Source organism: Danio rerio, chromosome 3 (assembly GCF_049306965.1).
Source record: "Danio rerio strain Tuebingen ecotype United States chromosome 3, GRCz12tu, whole genome shotgun sequence".
Taxonomy (NCBI): domain Eukaryota; kingdom Metazoa; phylum Chordata; class Actinopteri; order Cypriniformes; family Danionidae; genus Danio; species Danio rerio.
The window spans coordinates 9174911-9202576 of record NC_133178.1 but is presented as its reverse complement, the minus strand read 5'-3'; the positions used below and the strand labels follow the sequence as shown (position 1 = coordinate 9202576).

The following is a 27666-nucleotide window of genomic DNA, read 5'->3' as shown; positions in this document are numbered from 1 at the left end:
AAGCTGGCTGATGCGGGTGACGTAGATGGCCGAATAAACCCCTTTTCCAGCTCCTTCTTGATGTACGCATTCATAGTCTTCGTTTTTATTTGGGATAAAGGGAAGATTCTCCCACGAGGGGGCGTTGTACCAGGTAATAATTCTATTGCACAATCGTACTCACGGTGAGGTGGGAGTGTTGTTGCTTTCTTCTTACTGAAAGCTTCAGCCAAGTCCTTGTATTCATCGGGAATCATTGAGATCTCAGAGGCATCAGGGCAGGTAACCATATTATTGAGCTAGACAGGGACAATAGAACATAGACAATTTTCAAGACAGCAATTACTCCATTTTGTGATCTCACCGGTTTGCCATGAAATGGATGGGTTATGTGCTTGTAGCCAAGGTAAACCAAGAATGACAGGATGTTGTGGGGATTTGGTGATTAACAGATCCAATTCTTCCTAATTCAGAGAGCCGGTTTGTATTATTAGAGGAATCGTGTGGCAAGTGATCTTTCCATCCCCTAGGGACCGCAATACAGGCAGAGATTACTTTTAATCCATCTTTCACGTTCTTCCGGGGACAAGTGGGCTCGACTCAGTTGCATGGGTTCACTTGAATGGGAGGAAACTGGAGTGGATTCCTGACTGGGATAGAAGAGAGGGACAGGTGAGTGTTTACATGGGCGAAGCAGGTTATCCAGTCTGATAGACAGCTCAATGAGTTGGTCGAGAGATTTGCCGTCATCTCTGCATGCTAACTCTGTACCGTAAAGCCCTGAACCCTGAATTACAGACCGAGTCTTTAAAGGATCATCAGCGGAGCCCGTTTGTGCAGCCAAGGTGCGAAAATGGAGGGCAAACTCCGCAGCTGGTTGATAATTTTGCTGGATAGATAGTAATTCTTCGCCTGCGTTTCGACCTCCCTCGGGATGATCAAAGACAACACAAAATCGCTAAAGAAACTCTTTGAATGTCGAGAAACTGGGGTTGCTATTGTTGTGGAAAGTTGCGCTGGATCTCGACAAACATCTTCTAAGTTTCAAAAAAGAGGCTGAGGTCTTCGAAGTTCTCAAGTTGAAGCAGTTTATTGTTACAGCAGAGTTGGTCGATCGATCTCTCTCCTCCCAATGTTCAAAAACTCATAGTCATCATGACATGTCGTATAGCATCACGCGATTTCCCGGCTCCAATAATATCCTAGCTTTTTAATTAATGGCTGTATGTTTTTCTGTTTTTACATATCTTAAGGTCATATAGCATGTGCTTAAAATCATGTGTTTGCACATGATCATGTTGTTTCCATACTTTCTAAATGATTCTCCTTATGTATGCTATTTTGTCGAGGGTTGTTTTTGTGTTGGTCAGTACATACTTTTGTCTAAATGTATTGCATACGCTTTATCTGAATGTTCTCATTTAGGCGCATGACGTGCTGTGCTTCAATTGTGAGGCCCTCAATTATAAGGCCCTGTATGCCTGTGTGTGTTTTCGTCAATTATAAGGCCCTGTATGCCTGTGTGTGTTTTCGTCAATTATAAGGCCCTGCATGTCTGTGTGTTTTCATGTCTGTGTGTTTTCCTCTGCATCACTTGAATGGATTTCTATATGTTTTAACAGTGTATTTCTATATTTATTTGTGGCAGATTATATAGTGATTACATAATAAAAGTTCCTCTACATGCATCAGAAATTCTCCTATAAATCCCCCCTTAGGGACTTAATCAAATGTCCCTCACCTAAATCCCTCACTGAAGTGCAACTTAAGAATCTAACATCTCGCCAAGTCCTAACATACTTGTGCAACCAAAAAAGTTGCCCATCTCCATCCTTATCAATTGCCAGCATCCTTGCGCTGCACTTCAGAGGAGAAACGGAACCAAACATCTCCCTCCACTTTTGGCTTTAGAAGGAGTAAAAGATCTCACTCTCCCTAACTAAATACTTTCTTGGAGAGTTTAACACACAACAGTCATTAGTCATATTAAAAGCATATGCTTTGTCAGACTTTTTCACTGCAGTAGTTATATAGCATATATACTTGATTAATCAACATACAATAGAAAATCTCAATAATTCCAGAACATTCACGGCGCCTATAAAAGAACTATATCTGATGTTTCATCCCACGTCGCCAGAGGTACTTCTGAGTACTGTCTGGTGTTGGAGCAGACAGTGGGTTTTTAAACCTCCAGTAGAGTCTGCTCTTCTTCTCCTTTCGATGTTGCTGGATACTGAGGAGTCCCTTGACCTGTAATCATCTTCCCTCTTTCCTCGTGTACATCTGATATGATATCCGGCAGCTTCGATGAACTCCTAAATACACCGAAATGTATAATTGTAAATAGGGCTTAAAATCATTACACAATCTTTAAGTTCTGTTCAGTTCTTTTTATTTGCATTTTCCTTCATTATGGATGATGCCTTGCTTAAAACTCTTATCTTTGTGATTTAAAGCTCTTATAAAATTAGTAAAAAGCTAAAGAATTTATTATTATTATTATTATTATTAAGACATTAAAGATAAAAGACATTCAGGGTAGTAATTGTTTTCAAAACTCATTCAACTGTTCCAAATGTGTCCCAATTGGTCCAAATCTGTTCCAAAGACTTCATAGACATAATCTTTGCAGTCATGCACAGTTCTATTAACTCGCAAATTGACCATCTGCTTGGCAGCAACTTTAACTATCTGTCTGAGAAGCATAACACAACCAAAAGAAGAATAAAAACAAATATAGCAATTCTTATTAATAATATTCCAATCTTAAGGAACTATTGTCTTAATGATCCATACAGTATATGGAAGCAATCTAGTCACTTTTTTATCTTCTTCAGCGTTTTCTTTTACTTCTTTTCTCAGATTTCACAATTTTTGCATGGCTTCAGTAAAAGATCCATCTGAGGCAATATTATTTGGAATATAGGTGCAGCAAATGATGCACTGTTTTACCAAGCCATTTTACTAGTTAGAGCCAGTTGTTCTCCTAATGCTTTAAGGGCATCATTTGTGTAATTTATAAATCTTTGTTGGTTGTAATAAATGTAATTAACCCATTCTAAATTTTTCATTGCAATTATCCACTCTATTACTCGAGTAATGCTTTTAATTTATCTGATGCTTTAAATTCATCTGGTATTCTTCTAGGTTGGTCAATTGCATACATGCAAATATCTGAGTCAGGTGTATATTGTCTCTTAACTCATTTGTTCCAATTCTGGTGTTTTCAATTCTGCTGTCTTTGTATGTCATCTTGCTCTTTAACCCAGTTATTATCACTTCCTGTAATAATTTAACTGTAGTATAAACTCCTTTCCAATTCAATAGAATATTGGGGCATAATATTTCTCTTCCACAGATCCAGTAATAGTCTACTGTTTGTTAATCTTGTTGTATTAAGGGAAATCATTTTAGGAATTGTACATTGTGTCCAGTGCAATTACCAAGTGTGCGGGTAACTGCCCTATCACCTTTTTTCATAATTGCAACTTCTGAAAATGACAACATTATAGTCTATATTGTCGTTGTAGCCATTTGGAAGGTTTGCATATAAGCATTTTGTTTTTCCCTATTTGTTATTCAAATGCCAAATTATTACATAATTTCCTTTAAATTTTCTCACATTTGTCAATCCACTGATTATAACATTCATATATATTAATTTCTTATTTATCACATATTTTGTGGGGATCTCTCTTATTGTTGGTTGAATTCTGATGTTCATTTCTTTACATTTCTTTTTTCAACCTATCATTGTTCTCAAACGTAAATTTAGAGTTTATCAAGGGATTGGGCCTGACAAAATGGGAAGTCACTGTACAGTAAATTGCAGTTATTTCCCTGAATTTTGCACAATGTCTGTAATCATTTGGATTTACAACCACTATAAGCTTTATAAAGGCTATTATAAACATATTAGGCAATTGAATATTTGTGAATTTCCAACTTTGTATTTTGCCCAACGATACCAATTACTGTTATTAGCTTCTTCTAATAGCTGATCATCTGAGATCTGGTTATAGTTAATTTCTTCCTAAATTGCATATTTTGGTCTTCATGCATATCCTTTGGGTCAGCATTTTTCTTTAGATCATTGTTCTTTACCTTCATTTTGTTGTGGGATAATTACCTCTTTTCCAAGAAAATTAAGAAGTCAATTGTTGGATACTCTTGTCCAACTCCATCAGAATAAGATATTCCTTTACCTTTAGAGAAGTTACCTCTAGGCTTTCACTCATCTTTATTTACATCATCCTCAGCAACAGCAGCAGGAACATCTTCCAAAGCACCTTCTGTCGTTCCTTGCTTTGTTCCTGTGAATAAATAGCTTCATACATGGCAGTTAGTTTTTCTTATGCGACAAAAATTCTTATTTGCCAATGTATTAGACAGGACATTAGCATTCTTGCAGTGTTACGTTTTTCTTTCTGTTAGTTTACATGTAAAAAAGCATCTGTTTACACATCAATCCAGTTTACTAATCCAAACTCAATCATGTTTAGCATTTTCACCTTTTTTTATTAAAGTTATGGCCTTAATAATGTTTTTCACACAGTGCGCCTAAGCTTTGGAACGAACTCCTCATCAGCATTAGGAATGCTGCCTCTCTGGACTATTTTAAGAAACTTCTTAAGATTCACCTTTTTAGCATTGCTTTTAAGTTAGGATGATCATTTTGTTTAACTTTTTATTTCTATCATATGGTTCATATTTTTATTGTTTTATTGTATCTTCTATTGTTGTGCTGTTTCGCTTGCCTTGTGTTCTAGTGTGTTGCCTGTAGCGCTTTGAGTATAAGAAAAACACATTACAAATAAAATGTATTATTATTATTATTATTATTATTATTATTATTATTATTATCTTCTTGGTGCTTTTGACCAGTCCTTGTGATTGTGCATGCTAAATTCACTTTAGCTTTTGATTTATTCTTAATTATCAGTATTTTTATTTATAGTTTATTTATTTGTTTATTTATTTAATCACTTATTTACTTATTTAGCTATTTTTAATTTACTTTAATTACTCTAAATAATGTATTAATGCACACACATTATTTTAAATTATTTCTGATAGTATTCCAAATGTAGGAATAATAATTTTTAATTAGAAATATAATATGTCACCACAACCAGCTTTTTAATCCTAACCTGTTAAGTAGTATAAACATGTATTTCTTGCTTTGTACTTATTTTATTATAACCTCAAAACCCCGATTAATAGCTTAAATGTCACTTTAGGTACTGGTTGCTGTTCCTTTCCTCAAATTATATTTAGCACAAATGCCACATGGACAACTCACTAAGCACTACATTAAATAAGAAGTCCAATCTCCTTGCTGTTTAATTTTTACTAAGTACCTAATTTCTTTCCTGTTTCATAAATTTTCTCCAGTGCTGTTTGTGTCAGATTCTTTGTTTTATCAATGCTAAATTTCAGTCATCCCTAAAAGTAATTATGTGTTTTCTACCCTTTAACTGAGCTAGAGCTATAAGATAATTAAATCAACTATGTTGTAACAAACTACTGTTCATCATAAGATTTTTAGACACATCAATATATAAATAGTTTTTTCCAGCAATAGTAAATACTAATAGGTACCCTCTTTTGCTAATTACCTAAAATTGGCTGAACGGAAACTAATTACTTAACAACATTTGACATCAGGAGAAATATTTGTTCATAAAATGTAGGAACTTCAGTTGGAAAATTTTCTCTCATTGATTGTTCTTATATGTTCTGCTTTTTACCTGCTTTGATGCAGCATAATTAAAGTATTTATTCAATTTAAATTAAAATTTTATTAATTGTATCCACAGCCATACCTGACTTGAAATATATTTCAAATAGAAATATCCAACGACTAACTTCATTTTATAATCATTAGGTGTTAATACTCCTACTCTCAATAAAAACTTCAATATTGTTTTTATACCTATTTCAGCTTTTTTCCTTCTTTTCTCTGCAGATGTGCATCTGGCTTAAATTTAACCCTCACTGTACTGTTTATTTTTCTAACTCTAAATCCAAGTCCTGCAATGATAATAAGTCTTTAAGTATTAACTGTACTTCTTTAAATCATGTTTGTTGTATTTATTTTTTCTCTAAATTTCTCTTGATTAATATTTACTTCCTATCTACTTGATTGTCTACACATCTTTATCTTTAAGTTAACAGAAAAATCACTAAATCTATCTGGTCTGTTTTGTTTTACTCATTAGTCCTCAAATTTGTTCCCATTTTTTTACTTGTATGGCTATATATGAAACAAAATCTATTATATTAACCCCCCCTTTTCCTGAAAATCATCTCTTACACTTAGAGATTCTCACTGTTGACTTATTTTCATGTGCTGTTCTTTTTCTCTTTAGTTATTTTTTCCTTGTATTAATTTTCTAAATCTAAATCTCTTTCAGTATCAAACATTTGTATAGACAAATTCTTCTTTTTACTAGCCCTGCTCTAGAAATGTTTAACTCAATCTATTTTCCCCATTATTAATTGTCTTAATTACATCTTCTATCTGTTATAACAAATATATATTTTCTTTTTATTCTATAATCCTTATTTAAATTAAATTCCTTTTACTAAATGTGAAGTTGTAATTCGTATAATAACTTTTTATTAAAGAATAACTAATTGACAGAAGTCTGATTTGATACAAGAAAGGGTACACTTTTGTTTAAATTTGCAATGTACTTGATTTGGATCATAGTACTATCTGGCCAGACTGCGGTAGCCCACTCCAGGGCTTTTTCAGATAGTAATGAGCAAACAAAAGCGATCTTGCTGTTCTCATCAGTAAACATCAGTAAACATCTTGTGCGACAAACAGCTTGCACAGAAGCAAAAAACCTTTACATTTAGAGGGGTTACCATAGAATTTGTCAGGGAAAGCCAGCTGGGGACTGGGATGATGAGGAGCAAAGGTTACTGGAGGTTGATGTGTCGAGTAATTGGCGGTGGGTTGCGCTGGGGTCGCAACTTTCAAATTTCGCATGGTACTCACAAGTTCCTCCGTTAGCTGGGTGAGATGAGCAAGCTGTTGTTGGTGAGTCGCTAGTACTTGAGCTTGGGTTGTGAGTTCATTGGAAAGGACCTGCAGGGCTGCGGGATCCATGTCTGGCAAAGTCTTCTGTAACGAAGTGGCTGACACAGAGGGATCCATTTGCAGTATTTTTATTAAACACAGTTTAATAAACAATAGCACACAGATGTTGTGTGTGCGCAAACTCAAATCAACCACAGTAGTATGTAGTCATTGGGCTGGCGGCTGGTAAACACAGGATAAATATGCAGGCATAGGTCAGGCAGGTGGCTAGAATCAGAGTCGGTATACAGGCTGGATATCAAGGCAGGCGGCAGGCAAGACAGGGTCAGAATCAGAAGCAGGATCACAACGGGAAGGCAGGCAAGGATGAGAACGCTCAGTAGTGTTGGTCGGGGCAGAACAAGATTTCGCAATGAGGTGTATGTGAGTGCTGCTTATATGTGTGTGGTGATTGATTGTGGGATGTGATTCAGGTTTGTCTGCATTCACTGTATGTGGATGACGTAATGTCAATAGTCCAGTGATGGTGACCTCTGCTGGCCAACGAGGGGAATGACTGGGACAGAGTCGGTGACAATCACCCTCTTGTTTCCCCTTATTTCTCTCATGTGTTTGTTATATATTTAATTAAAAATTCCCTTATTGTTTAAAAAGGAGCTATAGTTTGTGGAGACTTTATTCTGTTTTATCTGTACTGTAAATCTTTTGTTTTTATAAAAAAAAAAAAATTTTGATGACGCCATGTGATCAATTATCATGACTGCTGCAACTTTAAGCCCCTAAGTGTCCAGCTGTCTGGCTTGAAGGCTTTGTTTTCAACTCCGCCCCCGCCTGTGCTCAGCTAATGTTGTTGATCAGCGGCTGCAGCCATGGTTCAAGTCGAACGCATCTAATATTAAATGAAAAATGTGGGCGTGGCTTGTTTTTTCTACTCCAAGCTGATTGGATAGTAAAGTAGGCATTTTATTCAGAAAGATGGGGAAACGGGCCATTAGAAGAGTTCTTACAACCTGTGAGATATCAATTAAACCTAGATCAATTATAGTAGCATTTTTTGACACTGTATGACAATAATTTATATTTTTACAGTAAAAAATAATACTCGGTACAACTACTGTTTTTATGTTACTGTGACAGTTGGGTTTTTGGTTGGGATGAGGGTAGACATTAATAAAATACAATAAATGGGAAATTTTATAAATAAAATAAATAATTCTTGTTAACTTCCGGCTGCAACCATATCTGATCTAGCAACAACCCATTTCAGACACTGATACTTTGTGAAGTATTGCCAGTTTACCTGCCTTACCGAGCGTTGTACCAAGGGACTTTCATTTGCTCTATTTTGGACTGACTGTTGTTGCCTTGACCCATTGCTTGCTGTTACGCCCCGTGTGGCTCGGAGAATGAAAAAGGGCTTAACATAATTATGACAACCCAATATTTTAAGAATTCCTCTGAGATGTTAACTGCTATGAATCAACACAGACAACGACGTGGCAAAAAAACTGGTTCGCTTTATTACAATAAAGATAAAGAAGTGAATATTTAAATCACCCAAAGTATATTTACAAATATGTACAATAAATGCAAAAAGTAAACAAAAATACCTGATGGAGGGAAGGAGAATAAGCGGTGCCAAATCAAAGAAAATAACAAATTAAACACCCGCTAACTAATCCCTCCCCCACCTCTAAATAACTAAAGAGAAATATGTAAATAAGAAAAAAAACATCTTCAGCGTCACATGCCCCTTACTCAACTGCACTGACTGGAACAAACATACATATGGTAGCACCCGCCTCTAACCTAGTGGAATAACAAAAAAAATCTGCTACGTGTGTGTAAAATGTAAGTCACGTGACATACTTCCCTTCACTTCCCTCTAGGTTTTTTTAAATCACAAAACTCTCTTTAAAGCGAACCCGAGCACAAGATAGGCACCAAAAGTTACAAAAACACAGCAGCAACAAGCAACATGGATCCCCCTCTCATCTGGGCTGAGTCATCACTGGAGCGTTTAAATAACACCCATCCTCTTCTGATTGGTCCACTCTGGAGAACTCTGCCAACCAATCGGAACACCTAGATTTTAGAAGTATAGGAGACAGCAAATAGAAACAGAGAGGGGAGGAGGGAACAACAGAGCAACACCCCCAGGCATGTAACACTTGCCTTATTACTTGTGTCTGTTGGATTTCCCTTTTGTTTGTTGAAAGATCTGGACTGCTCACCTGTTATTGACCCTCTACCTGTATACGCGTTTATGTATCTGTGCAAGAACTTTATTAAACCTCCGCAAATGGATTCTAATTCTGCATCAGTCTCCTCATTACTTAACCACAGGGCGTGGTTAAGTATGTCAGCCACGCCCAATACCTAAGATGTACGTAATCTGACAATTTAGCTAAAAAAGTGCATTTTCAGATCTCAATTAAACATTACAAAGCGCAAGCCATTTTTTAATGACGTGCACAGATGAAATGATTACCACAAAACTAGCAATGTGAGCTCACAAAATCAATATGGTTAGTTTTGATTTCATAGGGACTTTAATAAAGGCAAATCAATAAAAAAGTGTGACAGTATCATTGAAGGTTGAAGGGAGCTGTATAATTGCACAAACAGGGAAGACAGGGCATAGTCAAGGTACTTTGTCAATTGTGTTTAAGCTTTGAAAACAAGATGAAAATACTACACAAATTGTATAACATGTTGACCCTTTTTGTTGACCCTTCATAAATTGTCTTTAGTTCATTACAAAATATTTAAGTCGCTTCAACTTTTAAGCTGCTTTTCTAGACTAGTCAATCATTAAATATATGAAATCTTTTTTTATGGTCCTGCCATGTTAAATACCAACATCCAATATTTTGCATCATTTGAATTCCAGTGTATTTTATTTTTCAGTTTTCTTTGTTGAGGAACCTCTAAATATTTTTTTTTTTACATGGGATCTTCAGTGGTTTTGCCCTGCCGTGTTGACAGACACAAATTAAAGAAAATACAGAAGGTAAAATGGAGAAGAAAAAACACCAAGGCTCTGGTTTTTCTGTATCAAGATGGTGAAAGTCAAGTAAAGAAACAACATGAAGATTATAATTTTAGAGCTAATTTCTTTACTGAGGAGATTCAACATGGAAACTTCTCCCTCCATCTGGACAATCTAAGAGCTGAAGATGCTGGGGAATACACATGTACAGTTTACAGTAACTGGTTTGCAGTGACCAGAGCAGCAGAGATAAAACTAGCACCCTGTAAGTAAATCGATACATGAAACAAATTGAATCTTTTCTAGTGCTAGATGGCACATCATATTCAATGATGTAGGAGCAGCAGAAAATTAATGGTTAAAGGCTTACAGGAATATCAATTCATCAGACACTGAAACATTCAGAAATTAGATGTGTTGATTGCTTGATAACTAATATGAAAGCACATATGCATGTAAATTGCTATCCAATTTCTCAAATCAACAATCAGAAAATACCTCTCATGCAGATGGTGCTGATGAAGCTACAGTGGGCTTTTGGTGGTATTTAATCGATAACTTAATTGATGATGCATGTAATTAGTTAATTGTACAATAGTGAAAGTTTTGCAATGTGAGAAGTTTTCATGTTAGAAACATTGTCTCTGTTCCTTTAAAGGGTTCATAGTGAATGGTTCCTCTGATCCTCAGACAGTTCCTCTGGGAGGTTCAGTGGTTTTGCACTGTCAAGTTGACACATACTTGTTTCAGAGAAACATAAAAGTGGAATGGAGAAGATCAGACTCAGAGACTTGTTCATCTGTATCAAGATGGTGAGAGTCGACCAAAGAAACAGCACAGAGATTATCATCAAAGAGCTCATTTCATTGTGGAGGAAATTAAATATGGAAACTTTTCTCTCCATCTGGACAATCTGAGAGCTGAAGATGAAGGAGAATAAAGGTGTAGAGTTTACAGTGACCAGAATTGTGTGTATTCAACAGAAGCAAACATTGAGTTACTGGGTGTAGTTTGTTGATATGAAAAATGGAGACAGTTATCAGGAACAATAGATTTACTTTATTTTAGCTTTCACGTGCTTGGCTGCTCACAACATCACTAACTTGTACAACCACCCAGATAGGGAAACTGTGTTCATCCGAGCACCGGAAAGACCATATATGAACATAGCAGTTATCTACATCCCCTTTCTTTAGTTTTTTGTTCTCCCTCTAAGAGAATACTTTTACAACTTTACAAATGTCTTGGTAACTTATAGAAATAGCAAAACTTGGATTGCAACTGAAAATAACAATACTTTATCAGAATTACTCTCTGCAACAATATGTTCTTTATGTTGAATTATTAACAACATTTAGTCAACGTACTTTGGATTAGGCTTTGAAACCCGACCATATCTAGTACGATAAGGCAACTTTTGATCAGCTGGCTCAGGTGGAATGTTCTCTTCCATACGCACAGCATCTTTAGGTGGGCTGTTGCTGTCTGGGACAGAATGGAGTTGTGACAACAAGTCCTCCAGATCGGCCTGTCTGCAGTGTGGAAGTGGTTCTTTTACAGGAAGCAGATGTCAACGATTTCTCCTGTACTCTTTGCCATCGGACTCCACAATATACGATCTGGGCTTGGCAAGAGGGGTTCTAACAACTCCAATTTTGTCGTGTCCTTTTGTTGTTTGCATCCTGACTACTTGGGATTCATGTAGTGGGGAGAGCGGCTTGCTCTTTTTGTCGTAGGACATTTTTTGCATTTGTCTCTTTTTTGAAAGTTGTGTTTTTACCTTCACTGTGTCCTTCGTCTTGGTTTCAGCATCTGTTTGCTGATTGGCAAATTGGTACGCGTTACCCTGGAAATCAGTCTCTGTGCTTGTGAACCCAGTATCTTATCCTGAGGAATGTTGCGGATGTTTAGCAAATTCAAATACAAGTCCGTCCCATCCCTCTTGGTAGTTTCAAGCAGGCGCTTCGCACTACGAACAGCTCTCTCTGCGAGGCCAGTCGCCTGAGGGTTTTCAGGACTAGTGATGTGACAAAAGTACCATGAACTCGCAAAGTCTCTGAAAATCTGGCTTGTGAACTGCGTGCCATTATCGGTGATAAGCTTTTGGGGAATGCCATGCACAGAGAAGTGCCTTTTTAATTTGCTAATGATGTTTTGTGAGGATATGTTTTTAAGTGAATTTATCTCAAACCAGCCAAAGTATGAATCTACTAGCACTAGGTACTGTTGGCTGTTCCAGTCAAATAGGTCAGTGGCAACAACAGACCAAGGCAGTTCTGGTATTTCGTGTAGGTGCAATGGCTCTTTTTGTTGATGGGGCTTCAGAGCATTGCATATGCTGCAGGACTGTACAAAATTGTCAATGTCCTGCGTTATAGTCAACCAGAAAACAGCATCGCGTGCTCTGCGTTTGGTCGCTTCCGCTCCTGCATGGCCTTTGTGCAAAATCTGCAAATATTCACTCTGCAGGCTGTGAGGAACTATAACTCTTATTCCCTTTGTGATGATTCCATCCCCAACACTGAGCTCATCCCTAAAAGGAAAGAAGGGTTTCAATTGCACTGGAACACTGAATTTTTCTTGGCCAACCATGCTTAATGGTGTTACATAGAATTTGCAGAGAGCTGTCTTTTTCAGTGTGTTCTTTGAGCTCTTGTAGCCGGTTGACTGAAATCATCTGAACAGCCAAGACATCAAACTCCTCCTCATCATTTTTTGTTGTCACCTTTCTGGGAGCACGTGACAGAGTGTCACCCAAGTAAAGCTGTTTTCCTTTTTTGTAGGTAAGGGTCAAATCGAACTTGTGCAGCTTCAGTATCATTCGCTGTAGTCGTGCTGGAGCTAATTGTAGAGGTTTGTTCAGAATTGTAACAAGGGGCTGATGGTCTGTTTCCACCAAAACCGTAGATATAATCGTAGAACTTTTGACAGGCAAAGACCACAGCCAATAGCTCTTTCTCGATTTGTGCATATCTCATTTCAGTCTCAGTGAGAGTGCGTGAGGCATAGCTAATAGGCTGATCATCCTGTAGACATGCTGCGCCCAATCCATATTGAGAAGCATCACACGTGATAGTTACAGGTTTGCTTACATCAAAGTACCTCAGCACTGGTGGAAATGTGATGCACTTTTTTAGCATGTTAAATGCCTCCTGCTGTTGATGCGACCAGCACCAAGCTACGTCCCTGTGGAGCAGCTGTCGTAGTGGTGTTGCCAGTTCACTCAAATTTGGAATGAATATGCAGAGGTAGTTAGCCATGCCCAAAAAACGTTGCAAAGCAGCTTTGTCACTTGGTGGTTGCATTTCTGTTATGGCCTGTATTTTGGCTGGGTCTGGTTTTAGTCCTTGTTCTGTGAACAGATGGCCCACATAACTGACTTCTCTGAGCTTGAACTTACACTTCTGTGGGTTGAGTTTTAGATTCACCTGCCGTGCCCTGTTTAGAACCTTCTTTAAGTTTTCATCATGCTCTTTCTCCCCTTTTCCTCCGACGATGATGTCATCTACAATTATGGCACATGGAAATCCTGCAAAGATCTGTTCCATTGCCCTCTGGAACACCTCAGATACCGAATTACTGCCGAAATGTGCCAGAATAAGCTTTTAACATCAAGCACTGAAAAGACATTGGCATTGGACATTTGTGAAGCTACCTCTTCTACTGTGCACATGGGATGGTGAGGGCGCATGAGGGCTTCGTTTAGATCCCGTGGATCTATGCATAAACGAATCTTGTCAGTGTCTTTCTTATGTGTGGCAACCATTAAGGACACCCACTGTATGTGCTCTGAAATGGGTGTTATTACCCCCAGCTTTGTCATGTTTTTTAATTCAGCTTCCACTTTATCCCGCATCGCCACAGGTATTCGGCGAGGGGGGCGGACTACAGGAGTAATGTCCGGGTTAATCTTCATCGAATATGTCACAGGTAAGGTGCCTAGCTTATCATCAAAGAGGTCAGCATATTCTGTAAATATTTCTTGTGGCAAATTTGGATTTTTGTTGAGATCAATTCCATGCACTTCTTCCTTAAGGGATATCAAGTCCATTTTTAAACAGTCTGGCAGGCCCAACAATGATTTGACATTTTTATCAACAACGTGAAACTCCAACATATGTGATTTTTGTTTGTTAGTCCAGCATTGCATCATCACCGTTCCTTGTGTTTGAATCACAGTGCCTCCATAAGCCACTAATGTTGTTTTTGACTTTTTCTGGATTTTCTCATCAATTCTCAGTGTTTGGTATGTCTCAGTTGAGATGACATTACACTTTGCTCCGGTGTCAATTTTAAGCTCAAGTGGCTTGCCATTTACTGTCAGGCTGCAATGTATTTATTGCTTGTTTATCCTGTTATGACAACTGCATCTATTTCACTGGCACCCAGACACATTCCATCGATATGAAATGACTCTTCGCTACTGTCTGTGTTTGCGTCAGTGATTTGATGAATGGATTTGAAATTGTCGTAGGACGCAGATTTGCATTGGGACATGAAATGATTAAACTTTTTTACATCGATGACATTGTTTTCCAAAAGCTTTGCATTGATCACGTTTTGCTGGATGATTTCCACCACAATTTTTACAGTTGACAATGTTCTTTGTCCCACTTATGTGTTTTTGCTGCTGGTGCTCAACTGCCTTTTTTCTCCCCTTTGCATTGAAGTGTATTGCGTCGACGCTCGCAAGCCCGCTACGCGGTGCGGCCAGCACTTTCGTGTGCTGTTCGGTCAATTCGCTGATTTGGCATATCTTAATCGCTTTTGTAAGCGTCAGATCACTTCCTCTGAGCAGCACTCTTCTCACGCTATCATTGTCTATGCCACACACTAGTCTGTCTTTGATTAATTCGTCTGTAAGGGCACCAAAGTTACACGTTTTTGCTTTATTTCTAAGTGTACTCACATAAGCTTCGATAGTTTCTCCTGGTTTTTGATTCCTGGTATTAAATAAATGTCTCTCCATCGTCACATTTGTCTCCGGATTACACACTTCTCTGAATTTCAGTTTTAAACATTCTGGATCCTCTCTTGACTCCGCTGGCGTGATTACATCTTGACCATTGGCTGCCAGTAATGCTGGAGCGTATGTGAACGAACGCTCTCTCTCGATCGCCTCTGGTCCCGCAAGATTGAGGAGTATGTAGGCTTTGGTTTTTTCTGGCTTATCGCTGTGAGCTGCGGCGATGAATATGTCGAATTCCAATTCGAATTTTCGCCAGTTTTCAGCTATATTGCCGTCGAATATCAGCGGGTCTGGTCGGCGAAATCCCTCGCCCATTATTTTTTCTTTACTTCTGACACCATGTAGTTTGTTGATATGAAAAATGGTGAATTTTTTTTCCCTCTCCGCTGTCGCCACTGCCTCGCATGGTTCAGGATTGGTAGAGCTACGCATCGATGAATTTTCTCTTCAGTGTTTGAACTCTCAGTAATGATTAAATCACACTGAACTGAGCTAAACTGAACTGAACTGAACTTAAACACTAAAACCTGAACCACACTGTTCCAGTTACTATGACCATTTATGTGAAGCTGCTTTGACACAATCTACATTGTAGAGTGCTATACAAATAAAGTGCTATACAAATAAAGCTGAATTGAATTGATTTGAATTGAATATGAACATAGCAGTAATCTACACTGGGTAAGTGAAAACAACTGGGGCCTCATGAACGAAGACTTGCGTGGAAATCATACTAAAACATTGCGTACGCACAAAGCTGTAAATGTGCGTACGCAGAAAAAAAATCAGATGTATGAAACACTGCGTACGCCGAATCTCACGCATATTCTTTTGTACATCCGAATGAACGTGAAACTGAGCGCAACATGCACGAGCACAAAACCCCTCCCTGCCTCCTCCCCCGTATGAATATGCTAATGACTCTACTTATGGCAAAACCCAACAAAAAAGCAAAGGCAAAAGCAAGCAAGAAGAGAAACTTTAAAACAGAATGTGAATTGGAGGTGCTGCTTTCGGAGGTAGACCGGAGAAAAGTGGTGTTATTTGCAAGTTTGTTCTCCAGAATTAACAACAAAAGAAAAAAATAGACAGTTTAGCTGATGTGGTTAACACAGTTGGGTCTGAACATTGCACTGAGTGAATTAAAAAGAAATAGTGTGATTTATAGGTGTAAAATGTTGCAGTACTCACAACAGTCTCAGTGGCGCAGCTCGTAAGTCGCATGTCTACATGCTTTGACATGTTCGAGTATGAATTCGGTTCGAATCCAGCGTCTAATGTACTCTTTTTTTTCTTTATTCCCCCGCTACATATCAGATTTTGCCTACTATTTATAACGAGAAAGACAAGTAGGAATCATTAATAAGTTTGTGCATCATATTTTATTTGCACATTTATTGAATGGAAATGTTTCTGATTCACGCATGCAAATTCATCTTCAGATGGTGCCTTTATAGCAATGTGCGTGCAGTAGATAGCTCAGATTACATTGGGAAAACAGGCGACCGCTGCAAATTGCGCTTTAATGTTTAGCTGGTCATCTGTATGGTATGGAAACCTTATATACCTGCTAGATGAACCCGTCTCATACAGCTGCCATTGCAAGGCTCAGACACTTTGTAGAGAGGAATTTAACACAACTGCCTCTAGGAGTCGCCAATGGAAATAAAACAGACACACACAAAAAATGTGCGTACGCCATAAAGCTGCCGTGAAGCTGCGCACATTCCCACGTTCAGTTCATTGTTAGTAAATCCAAACGTGAGCGATTCTGAGCGTGAAACCTGGCGTACGCAAAGTTTTTGTGCGTACGCAGCGTTGATACATGAGGCCCCTGGACCTGCTGTTTTAGACATGGTCATTATAGTTTTTTTATTTAAAAGTTTATTTACAGTATAAACATTCTATTTCCAAATGTTAACATTATGATCATTTGATTCACTTCAGTATTCAATTTCAGTTTCAAACAAATATTTCTATAGATGTAAATCTAAAAAAGCTTTTAACACAGTAGTTCTTAATTTCAGTCCTCGAGCTCCAGAGCTTTGTATATTTTTATGTCTCTTATTTGGCACACCTGATTCAGAAAATTAACTTGTTAGAAGAGCGCCGTGCATAAACTGTGTTCTGATTGACATGGTCCCCACACAGTGTGCATTACTCCCAACTCCCTTCTGCTTTATTGCTCTCTTCCTGAGCGTGGGAAACTTTTACTTCACTTACAAACTATCATTCACAGATTTGTGCAATGCCACAGCTTGAAGCAGCTTTATACACAGATGATATTTAGTAGAGATGTGTGGATCTGACGTAATATACCCCTGTAAATAATACAGTTAAATTAACATATCGCACACATACACACACACACACACACGCACTATAACAGCCATATAAATTAAACACATATGCTCCTTTCGAAGTGTAATCATGGTGTAATATCCCATTGAGTCATGCATTTCTAGTTTACACTGCAATTTTTTTTCTTAGATGTTTTGTCCTGTTTCTAGTCCAAATATCTAACAAGTCTTAAATCAGTCTAGCATTTTCTAGACAAGCACAAAACTGTCTTGTTTTAAGAAATAATATGACAAAAAGTTTTTAGATTTTCCTTAAAAAGAGCAAAATAATCTGCCAATGGGGTAAGAAAAATAATGTAGTTTAAGTTTTTCCTTTGGACATAAGATAATTCTGCTTATTTTATGGAAAAACTCAATTTTGACATTATTTCTAAAAACCTTACAATCTAAGAAAATGTGAGTGAGAAAAGCATTTATTGCAGTGTAACTGTTATTAAGACACAAAGGTAATGTTTTCTGTTGCAGAAGAATAACAATGAAAAAATACTTCAATAATGTTTAAATAAGCAGAATTTATAAATTCCAAATAAAGTCCTAACTTTTTATTTTATTTTCTATGAAGTCTTTGGTGTTTACTGTTTTCATCACACGCTTGCTCCTCTGGGATCTTCAGTGGTTTTGCCCTGTTATATTGATGAAGCTTTACCAGTGGAGGATCTGGAGGTGGAATAGAGAAGAGCAGACTCAGAGACTCTGATTCATCTGTATCAAGATGGTGAGAGTCGAGCAGAGGTCCAGCAGCAGGATTATCATGATAGAGCTCATTTCTTTACTGAGGAGATTCAACATGGAAACTTCTCCCTCCGTCTGGACAATCTGACAGCTCAAGATGAAGGAGAATACACATGTACAGTTTACAGAAATCAGACACTAGTGTTTTCAGTCAAGAGAAATTTGGTATTGAGATTACTAGGTAAGTCAATAAGGGGAAAAAATCTACTACTATCCACTTTTTTTCTGCATGTGACTAGCTTGTGTAAAATTATTACATTACTGTTTATGTTTCATTATATGTTCCACATCTGGTTTTGAAAATTTCCATTGAAATACATAGTTTTAAGTAAGAATGTGTTACAAATAGTATTTGTAGTGAAAACTAGCTGTTGTAAGATGTGTTCCAGAAGAAGCCAGCAGTGGGTGCTCAACATGGAGTCTGTGTGGATCATTAGTGCCCCAGTATAGTGAGCACTGTCCTATGGATGAGACAGTAAACCAAGATCCTGACTTTCTGTAGTCATTAAACATCCCAGGATGTCCTTTACAAAGAGTAGGGGTGTGTCCCAGGCATTCTGGCCAAACATGTCCACTGTCCATCATGGTCTCCTTATAATCCCTGTATCTACTTATTGGTTCTTCACACTGTCTCCTCTCCCCCAATAAGCTAGTATGTGGTTTGTGGTTCTAGCACAGAATAGCTGCTGTCATGTCATCCAGGTGGAGCTGCACACTAATGTTGGTTAAGGAGTTAAGTGCTAAGAAAATCATTATATATCAAGCATTACTTATTATATTTCAAATAAACATTCAAACAGATTCAATTTTAAACTTGCATGTTCGGGCTCATTGTCTTGTCAAAAAACTTATTTCAGGGGCATTTCCTCTGCTGCACAAAGAGACATTATGTCTTCTAGTATTCTGATGTTTTCAAACTAAATCAAGATACCTGGTCAACAATATAGGGCTATCAGTGTGAGAAACATCCCTATTCCATCATTTCTGCTCTACTTTCACACTTTACAATATTTACAGTGAAGTCTTGAATTTGGGACCTAGTGGTCATTTGATATGTAATACTGTTATAATACTGTTTAGTTGCAAATTCAAAACCATTATATTTTTTTCAACAATGGTGCAATAATGGGAACTTCTTACTGACAGCATAGCTTGTGATTGTAACTGAAGTTTTAGGCAATTTTATGTCATTTTTGATCTGTCTGAAGGTGATTATTGACTGGATCATTGTTATTCTAACTATTTTTCAATCCATTTTAACTGTTGCTCGTTTTTAACATTTTGATGCAACTTTAAGATATTTGAGATTTGTAAGAGTACACCCCTTTTGATGCTTTAACAATTACTTGCTTTCTATATTAATACTATATGCATTACAACCAACCATTTGCGTCGCACAAACATTTATTCATTCATTTTCTTGTCGGCACACACACACTCATACAATATGGACAATTTAGCCAACCCAATTCACCTGTACCGCATGTCTTTGGACTGTGGGGCACCCTGAGAAAACCCACACAAACGCAGGGAGAACTCCTCACAGAAACGACATCTGAGCCGAGGTTCGAACCAGCACAAATATCACTACTGGTAATAACAGTATTCAGGAAGGACATGTAGATACAACACAGGCAGTTTGTTAAAACAACTGTCTTTCCTTGAGATCAAGACTAAATACACATGGATTTATTTTTCAGTCTGATATTTATTCTGCTTCTATTCAAAAGAAGACAAATAGAATGGAAGAGACGTTCTTAATGACTGTAATATATAAAATAAAATTCAGTTTTTATAGTTATGGGTTTTTTATATTTTGCTTTTTTTGTTTTTGTTTTTTTGTTTTTTTACTTTGTACATATATTTAAAGTATTTGTTTGAAAAAAAAATGTGAATCTAATAAGGGAATCAAAGACACACATAAAGTGGGACCATCATTCATTACAACCTTATTTGACCTAACAAAAGTTGTTGTTTTTTCCGCCTCTTTATAGATCCTGTCTTTCAACTTCAGATGATTCTCGTTTTCTGTCCAAATATTCTGATGTTTGTTGCTTTTGTCCTGTGGGGAGTTTCTGAAGGTAAGAGTTTCAATACTAATGGTTTATTATATTTATTATAAAAAATATTTTAATAGTTTACTTATTTTTGAATGTTATTAATATCTGCTTTGGTTGCAGGCTCTCTGTTTGAGTCAGTCTCTTGTTGTGCTCTTTATTTTCTGAGACCTCTCATGTTGCTCTGGGTCGCTCCATATGTCACTGAATTCACAGGTATGAAGCATTTCATTATTTATAGATTAACATTATTTATTCATGTAAAAAGTTATAAATATTATAAATCAATTAGATTTTTACATAAATTATAAAAAGTGTTCTTTATTTTATTACTATTCATGTTTCATTGTTACACAGTATCCTAACTACATGCAATGCTATGACACAATAAAAGCTATATTTCGATGTTGATGTGCATTTTTGTCTTAACCAGCCATAATGGCGACATTTGTATTTTAAAAACAGTTTCTATTTTTGCGATCTCATGGCTAAACAACAGCATAAACTACTATGATAATAATCACCACAGGTGCTGATTATGTGCTTTATAATGTTTTAAATGATTCCAGTATGACTTTGAATACCATTTTGAATGACATTTGCATCCATACTCAAAGCAGCAGTAGATAGTTTTCATCACATCTTAAAAATAAAGTAAATAAAGCAAATAAAGGTAATGCAGCATGACTTTAAAAACTGTGAACTCAATGCTATCCTGCAAAATCAGTCTCTTTGGAAGCTATGTATTTTAAATGTTGTTCATGAGTTTGATATGTATTATTTACATTAAAAAATCTTTCCTTGTCATTGGGAGTGCAGTCCACTATTATGCGCTTCTGAATTTCTGTAGGTACTTAAAAATTTCTGTCGCACAGTATCTGGTGCAGACAGCCAAATTGCTTGTCACTGGAATCTGGTCACATTGCGTGTTAGGACATTAATGCTGTGTTGCTCTTGTGTATTTTTATTATTTGATCTATTTGTTCTCTTTTGCAGGAAACATTAAAACGTTTATGGAATTGTTTAGTTTTAAAGCAGAATATGTGGTTTTCTCAGCTGTGTTTTATTCAGGTAAATATATCCAAATGTCATTCAACTGTTGTTTTATTATTATAATTCATATATATATATACACTGTATATATCAGCAAAAATTAAATATAAGTGATGTAATATTCTGAACAATCTGCAGAGAATGTAAAACAAATCATAAAGCTAATAGTGGGAAGTTTTAGTGTCTGCGTGTGTGCTGAATGTTTATGAGACATATTTTATCATTGCTCTTGTTAACAACACATGCTGTAAAGTATGTGAAATGTTGTCCCAAATATTCAGTTCTTTTTTTATTGGTGTATATACAAGACCACAATATTTAGAGAATTAATAACGTAATTGCTTGTGGAAACTACTAGACAGACAGGACCAACAAAAGACTAATGCTGCATCCCAATTCGCATACATATACTATGCCCTAAAAGTTTGTACTTTTTTGTGAAAGAAAAATATATATTTTTGAGTGTGTCACAGAAGAGTATGCATACCTGTCAATATTGGAATGTCAAAATAAGGGATATGCCCACCATAATAAGCCCCCTCCCCCCCTTCTTTAAAAAAATCCCCAAATTATTAAATATGTAAATAATTTTTCATTAGCTGTTTCATTGTAAATAAACAGTTAAATGGTCAGTAATATGTTTTAATATTAATATTTACTAAAGAAAAATATATACATTAGCAGCAAATACATTAGCAAACAACTGTCAATCATCCACATATCATCCACATTTCTTTCATATTTAATTTCCCTACCTTATTAGAAAAGCAGCAGCAGGTTAATCTTCCATTCACGAGTCTTTCATGCGGAAAAATATCCTAAAGTCTTTGGATAATTATGCATTCGGATGTTAATGTCCAAACACGTCTTTAAATAAGTTCAGTTTTGTTGTTGCAGATGAAATATAACACAAAAAACGAGATTCAAATATTTTCCAGTGGGCTAGATATTAATTAACAGTCATACAAACATCTTTATCGAAGCCTCTCTACTTGACGGTTGGTCTTGCGCATCTGCCATGTTTGTAGTTTGATACTGCACTAAAACTGTACTCAAGGAAGAGTAAAAGTACACATTTTTAAAACTACTTAGTAAATTACAATTCCTGAGAAAAACTACTCAATTACAGTAATTTGAGTATTTGTAATTAGTTACTTTACACCACTGGTCGGATGTAATCTGATGAGGTTTCTTTAAAGTCCCCAAGAAATCAAAACTAACAATATTGATTTTGTTAGCTCACATTGCTAGTTTTGTGGTGAACAATTAATCTGTGTATGTCTCTAAGGGGAAAAAAGTGTTTGCCCATCTAATCTTTATTTGAAATCTGAAAATGCATTTTATGTTTGTTTTCATTTAAATCAGATTATGTATATTTTAGGAATTGGACGTTAGTTACACGAGTTTCACTAATGATCAGAATCAAATATAACAGCCTACATTTAAAGTCCTGTAATATTGTAAATACACTGTCTCCTATGTAAGTTGAGAAGAGTTTTGACATGTATACCTTTTCTGTCTTCCAGTACTGTTTAAATCTGTCTTCGACAAAGGTCTGAGTTATGCAGGATTTGAAAGTGTCGTGATTATAGTCCTCTTTGTGACTGTGCTTCTGTTCAACCTCATCTTCTTTATTTTCTGTAAGTATTTCAACGTAATCCTGTCAGTCAGTTTCACACTGTGCTTTTCTCTTTGTGAACATCTGCTTCTAAAGATATAACTAAACATCTAAAGATATAAGGATCATTGGTAATAAACTGTATAGTTAATACAAGTATAGTTAACTTGAAAAAATGCAAGGAATTTATCGAGAAAACAAAAGTGTGCATGTTCAACCCACATATCATACTCATATTTGATTGTCTCAAACAAAAGTCCCAACATTTTTAATAACATGATAAAATATAATGTGTGAGAGAGCGAGTCAGAGGAAGACAAATAATATATGTAAGGTATTATGTGTGTTTGTGTATGTGTGAGAGCGTTGTTCATCTTCACCACATTAATACTGAACCAGATGACTTGTAATATTATCAGCACCCATTTATTACCTCGGAGAAACAGCAAAATACCCCAATTACAAAAGAAACCAGTTTAAATTAATTATTGATGTCAGTAAAATTTCATATTTTCTTTAATTTAGGTTAAAATGTGTATGTATTGACTAAGGAACAAGTATCAGGATTTTATATAGTTGAAATGATGTGGCTAAACAATATGATAAATATCGACTATTTACGGTATTTCACAATGACACACACACACACACACACACACACACACACACATATACACACACACACACACACATTGTAAACCGAGCTTCTGCACATTCACTTGTTGTGAGTAATTACATTTTCCAAAATGTAGATAAAATTAGTGTTTTTATTTAATAATTTCTGTGTTTTGTTTTTAATGGGTTAAATAATTAGTGGCTATCATGTCTGTATAATTTTTTGACCAAGTATAGTGACTTTTGTATTTAAAATTATGAAAACTCCATTTTCATTTCAAATGGTGATGACATTCTGTAAACCTTGTGTCCAAAAAAAAGATCAGAAAAAAAGTTCATAAAATTAGTTCTATGTAATTGTTATCATGACATGAAATTCTAAATCAAAAACATTATTGTTTCATATTCAGTTTTGGATAAAATCATTGAGAAATTAAGCCAGAGGATACAGAATATATTCGATGTTCTGGCTGGTATCAGCTTTGATGTTCTGCCTTCACTTCAGTTTATCCTCCTGTTCTTTGCCTTTGGATCTGCAGGAGCAGGTAAATTTACTGAATTATTAAAAGTAATTCATGAGACATATTGCATACTATACTAATATACATTTTTGTTGTTTTTCCAAAAAAAAAAAAAAAAAATTAAAGCGATGTTTTAAATTCAAGTCAATTAATAAACTATTAATGCATCACAGATGAAAAATATATGAATAACTAAATTTAAGTTGTTGCATGTCAAATGTTTTTATTGTATAGGAAAGTAACTTGAAGACTACAGTAAATTAACATGCAACATTACCAATAATGTCCATGTTTTTCTGATATTGTTAAAAGACACACTTTGCTTCTCCATAAAGTAAATCAATAAATGTCAAGAACAGTTTAAAGCTTTGGTTCATAATCTTAACAGACCTCTATCTTAACATTCAAAATCCTTAATGAAACATGAGTGATTATTACCTCCTAAAATAACACGAGAAGATGGTAAGAATTACATTTTAAATAAAAATAACATAAATACATTAACAACAATGGTCAGACTTTAAATTAACAAAAACTGATCAGTTTATTGAGTTAAAATGTTATCTACATGTTTTCTAACATTCAGAATTTATCTTCTTTAGGCTTTTAGAATGCACAAAATATTTTTTAATGTATTTTTAATAATGACAATAATAACATTTCTATTGTTTTAACCCAGTTTATGGTCTGAACAAGAGCTTTAGTTTGCTTATGCTGTATTGTCCCAGAGAGTTTCCTTCAGCAATTTATACTTAATTTCTTATAATTTCTGTCAGGACTTACATTGTAAATTCTGCTAAATTGTGCACAGAAAACAAAATCAAGATTGCATGCTGCAACTCTGTAAGACTATTGCTAACTTTGCTTTAAACAGGACAAAGCCACTTCAGTGATTATTAAAATAATATTGTCTGGAGTTTGGTTTATCATCAAACTGGTGTCTGTTTTATTCCTACCGCCGTCTGGCGATCTCTCATGTATATTTTCTGAACACAGTTTGTGAACCACTGACTTAAACTACTTCAAAGAAGTTTCAAACTTTAAAATATGGATGTAAGAATCTGTACCATGCTAATAATGTGCATGACAGTTATACTATGATGACATTTTGCAATGATGATAATACAATTTTTTTTGCTAATACAATAAATGAATCTTTCCATTTAAAAATTAAACTAGTTTCATCTCTATCAAAAGTGAATATGCCATTTGTAAATATTTCTGATCAATATTATAACTGATGTGTTTTATTCACGTTTAGTATACAATAAAATATAAATCATCAGATTGTATATGTGAAGATGTTGATGTGTGTGTCAGTAAATCTCAGTATCTGTGTTAATGTAATCTCTCTTTTGTGTTCAGGATTCTTCATTCTTGCTGTGTTACCAGTTTTTCTCAAATTGACAAATTACAACTGGGATGTAGTATGTGGAAAACAGATGGGCTGTAAGTGTCTAAATTATAATCTGATCCCTGAAATAAATATATATATATAAAAAACATGACATCATAATGTGATCTATAGTTCACAATGCTCATGTCTCTATTATGAATGTATTTTTTAATGATTTTGGATGCAAGGTTAAGTGTAGAAATATTTATAGTTCTCCAGTGATTTCACATGATAATCTGAATTTAGTTTTATGTCATTACAATATTATGCTTGATACTCTGTGTATCTGTTTGAGTTTGCAGAGTTTTTTATTCAGCCAGTTTTAAATCCAGATATGTTTATTAATAATACATATGTTTTTCAGGTTTACCCTCAGTCAGGAGATCAGTGTGGTTAATCCTCATGTTATTAATCAATGCTTTAATGGTTTATTTCTACATCATAGCACTGGAGAATGAAAAAGGTATGATAAAATAATATTAAACTAGAACTGGAAGATTTTCATAGTAGATCTTGCAAGCTCTTACAGTGTGTTTGTACAGAGACTGTAAATACTGTTTCAGTGATGTTAAATCTTGTGTGTTTGTTGATGTTCAGATCGTGTTGGATGGGCCTGTATGATTGCGTTTCTGCAGTTACTCTGGGCAGTGATGGACTTCACACGCTCATTTAAATGGAGTACAGTATTAATCATCTGCTCTGATCATCTTTTCATGATCTACTATCCTCTCCTCATTTTTCATCATCTTTTTGTTTTCCTCTTTTGAAAAGAGTTTAAGTCTCTGGCTCAGTTATTCAGCAAAGCTTTCTCTCGTCTCTCCTTGAAGTCAATATTGAAACTAACTATGATATTTTATTAAATCCTGCTCCACTCACATGATTATGGTTTTTAGCTAAATAATTTTAATCATATAATTTTAACCTATTTATGGGCTGTTTTATCATCATCTCCATTTATGTACATGATGATATTAATCAGTATTTTCTGATCTCACAGTTCTTCCTCGTGTTGTTCCTGTGTATGTGTTTGGATCAGTTGCTGTTGTGTTACTGAACTCTGTTACTCTGATGACTGAACTCATACTGAAAACAGGTCTGATCACTACCGAGTCTGATCAAAGTGTATATTTATAAGTCTTCAGTAAATATTAAATATTAATATTAAAACCTAATTTCATCATTATCTATTCATATCACACCACAAGGCAGAATCATCTTCATATCAAATTTATTCTGATAGAAATATTCTAAATTCCACTTATATATTATTATACATCAATGATACTACAAATAATCAATTGTTCATGATGATGTTAATATTTGAATACGCGTATCTTTTCTAAGTGAAATACTGTTGTTCATTTTCCTCTTCAGTTTATGGTGAAGGTGCAATCGGGGATCTGAGAATCGTCGTCTTTTCCTCTGAATACATCTTCACTTTATCGCTGATGATTCTGCTGGTTTTTGAACCCTGTGAGTACAAACTGAACTTTACTGAAAACAGTCAGAACTACATTCACTTCAGGTGTTTTTGTGCCTCTCGATTTTCATTTAAAAATAGGACACATATTTGACCAGTTCTTCTTCGGTTGTATGAACTTCAGTGTTATATAGTGGATTTGATTTTGAAAATCCACGTATGGGAGGATTCGGTTCAGAAGCTGCTTGTCTGAAAGAGTATTGAACGGGCCAATGCAGCAATGAATTGGCAGCTTAAGCTTGCGCAGGTGTGCTTCATTGCCAATTATCCCAGCATATAAGCACACCTGGAGCGAGCAAACGCCATCCTTTTCGCTTCAGAGACTTTCTGATCGAGTCGATGTGGGTTCCTCTTGCTGATTCAGCGACTTCAGAGTGAACGAGTGTCTCCCGGTCCAGAGTGGGTTTTCGCGGCGGCAGACGCTTGAGCTGGGTTTCTCCCTTGCCTGAGGTTCTTTGGGTCCGGTCCTCCAGAGCGGTGCGTATTGTTGCAACTTTTCCTAAAAGAGCAACACAGTCGTGCAGCACGTCCTTTTCAGGATGGCGCTCCGACTGTGCGTTACTGGTTGCGGGGGTTTCCTGGCTCCAGATGATGAACACAATCACTGCATTGCATGTATGGGGGTCCAGCATGTTAATGTGGTGCTCGCGGGCGATTCATGTCGTCATTGCGATGCCATGACCGTTGCACAGCTAAGATCGCAGCTAGCTTTCGTAAGAGAGCGAGCCACCTCAGTTGCCTCTTGCTCTGCAGCGGGCACTCGGGCAGATCTGAGGGTTCCAGCGGGAGATAATCCGGCGCCCAAGGGCTCGCGGACCTCTCGCTCCTCGCGGCGCTCCA

The 27666-nt window shown here is 36.1% G+C and overlaps 1 protein-coding gene and 1 long non-coding RNA gene across 6 annotated transcripts in view; one reads left to right on the top strand and one right to left on the bottom strand.

The window, feature by feature from the left end:
• Window positions 1-27666, bottom strand: part of LOC141381140 (uncharacterized) — a 693969-nt gene that overhangs the window by 380123 nt on the left and 286180 nt on the right. The window lies entirely within an intron of this gene.
• The window catches only part of LOC564237 (uncharacterized), a 144879-nt gene that overhangs the window by 96427 nt on the left and 20786 nt on the right, over window positions 1-27666 (top strand). For 4 of the 5 annotated variants that reach the window (XM_073944130.1, XM_073944126.1, XM_073944125.1 and 1 more), the window contains 10 exons: window positions 20081-20167; window positions 20267-20359; window positions 21140-21214; window positions 22723-22836; window positions 23840-23974; window positions 25316-25399; window positions 25711-25809; window positions 25944-26024; window positions 26344-26439; window positions 26721-26819. In XM_073944130.1, the coding sequence (XP_073800231.1) occupies window positions 20081-20167; window positions 20267-20359; window positions 21140-21214; window positions 22723-22836; window positions 23840-23974; window positions 25316-25399; window positions 25711-25809; window positions 25944-26024; window positions 26344-26439; window positions 26721-26819 (963 nt within the window). Of the gene's footprint in view, window positions 1-20080; window positions 20168-20266; window positions 20360-21139; window positions 21215-22722; window positions 22837-23839; window positions 23975-25315; window positions 25400-25710; window positions 25810-25943; window positions 26025-26343; window positions 26440-26720; window positions 26820-27666 lie in introns of those variants that run through there. The other variant, XR_012400809.1, reaches the window with a different exon arrangement.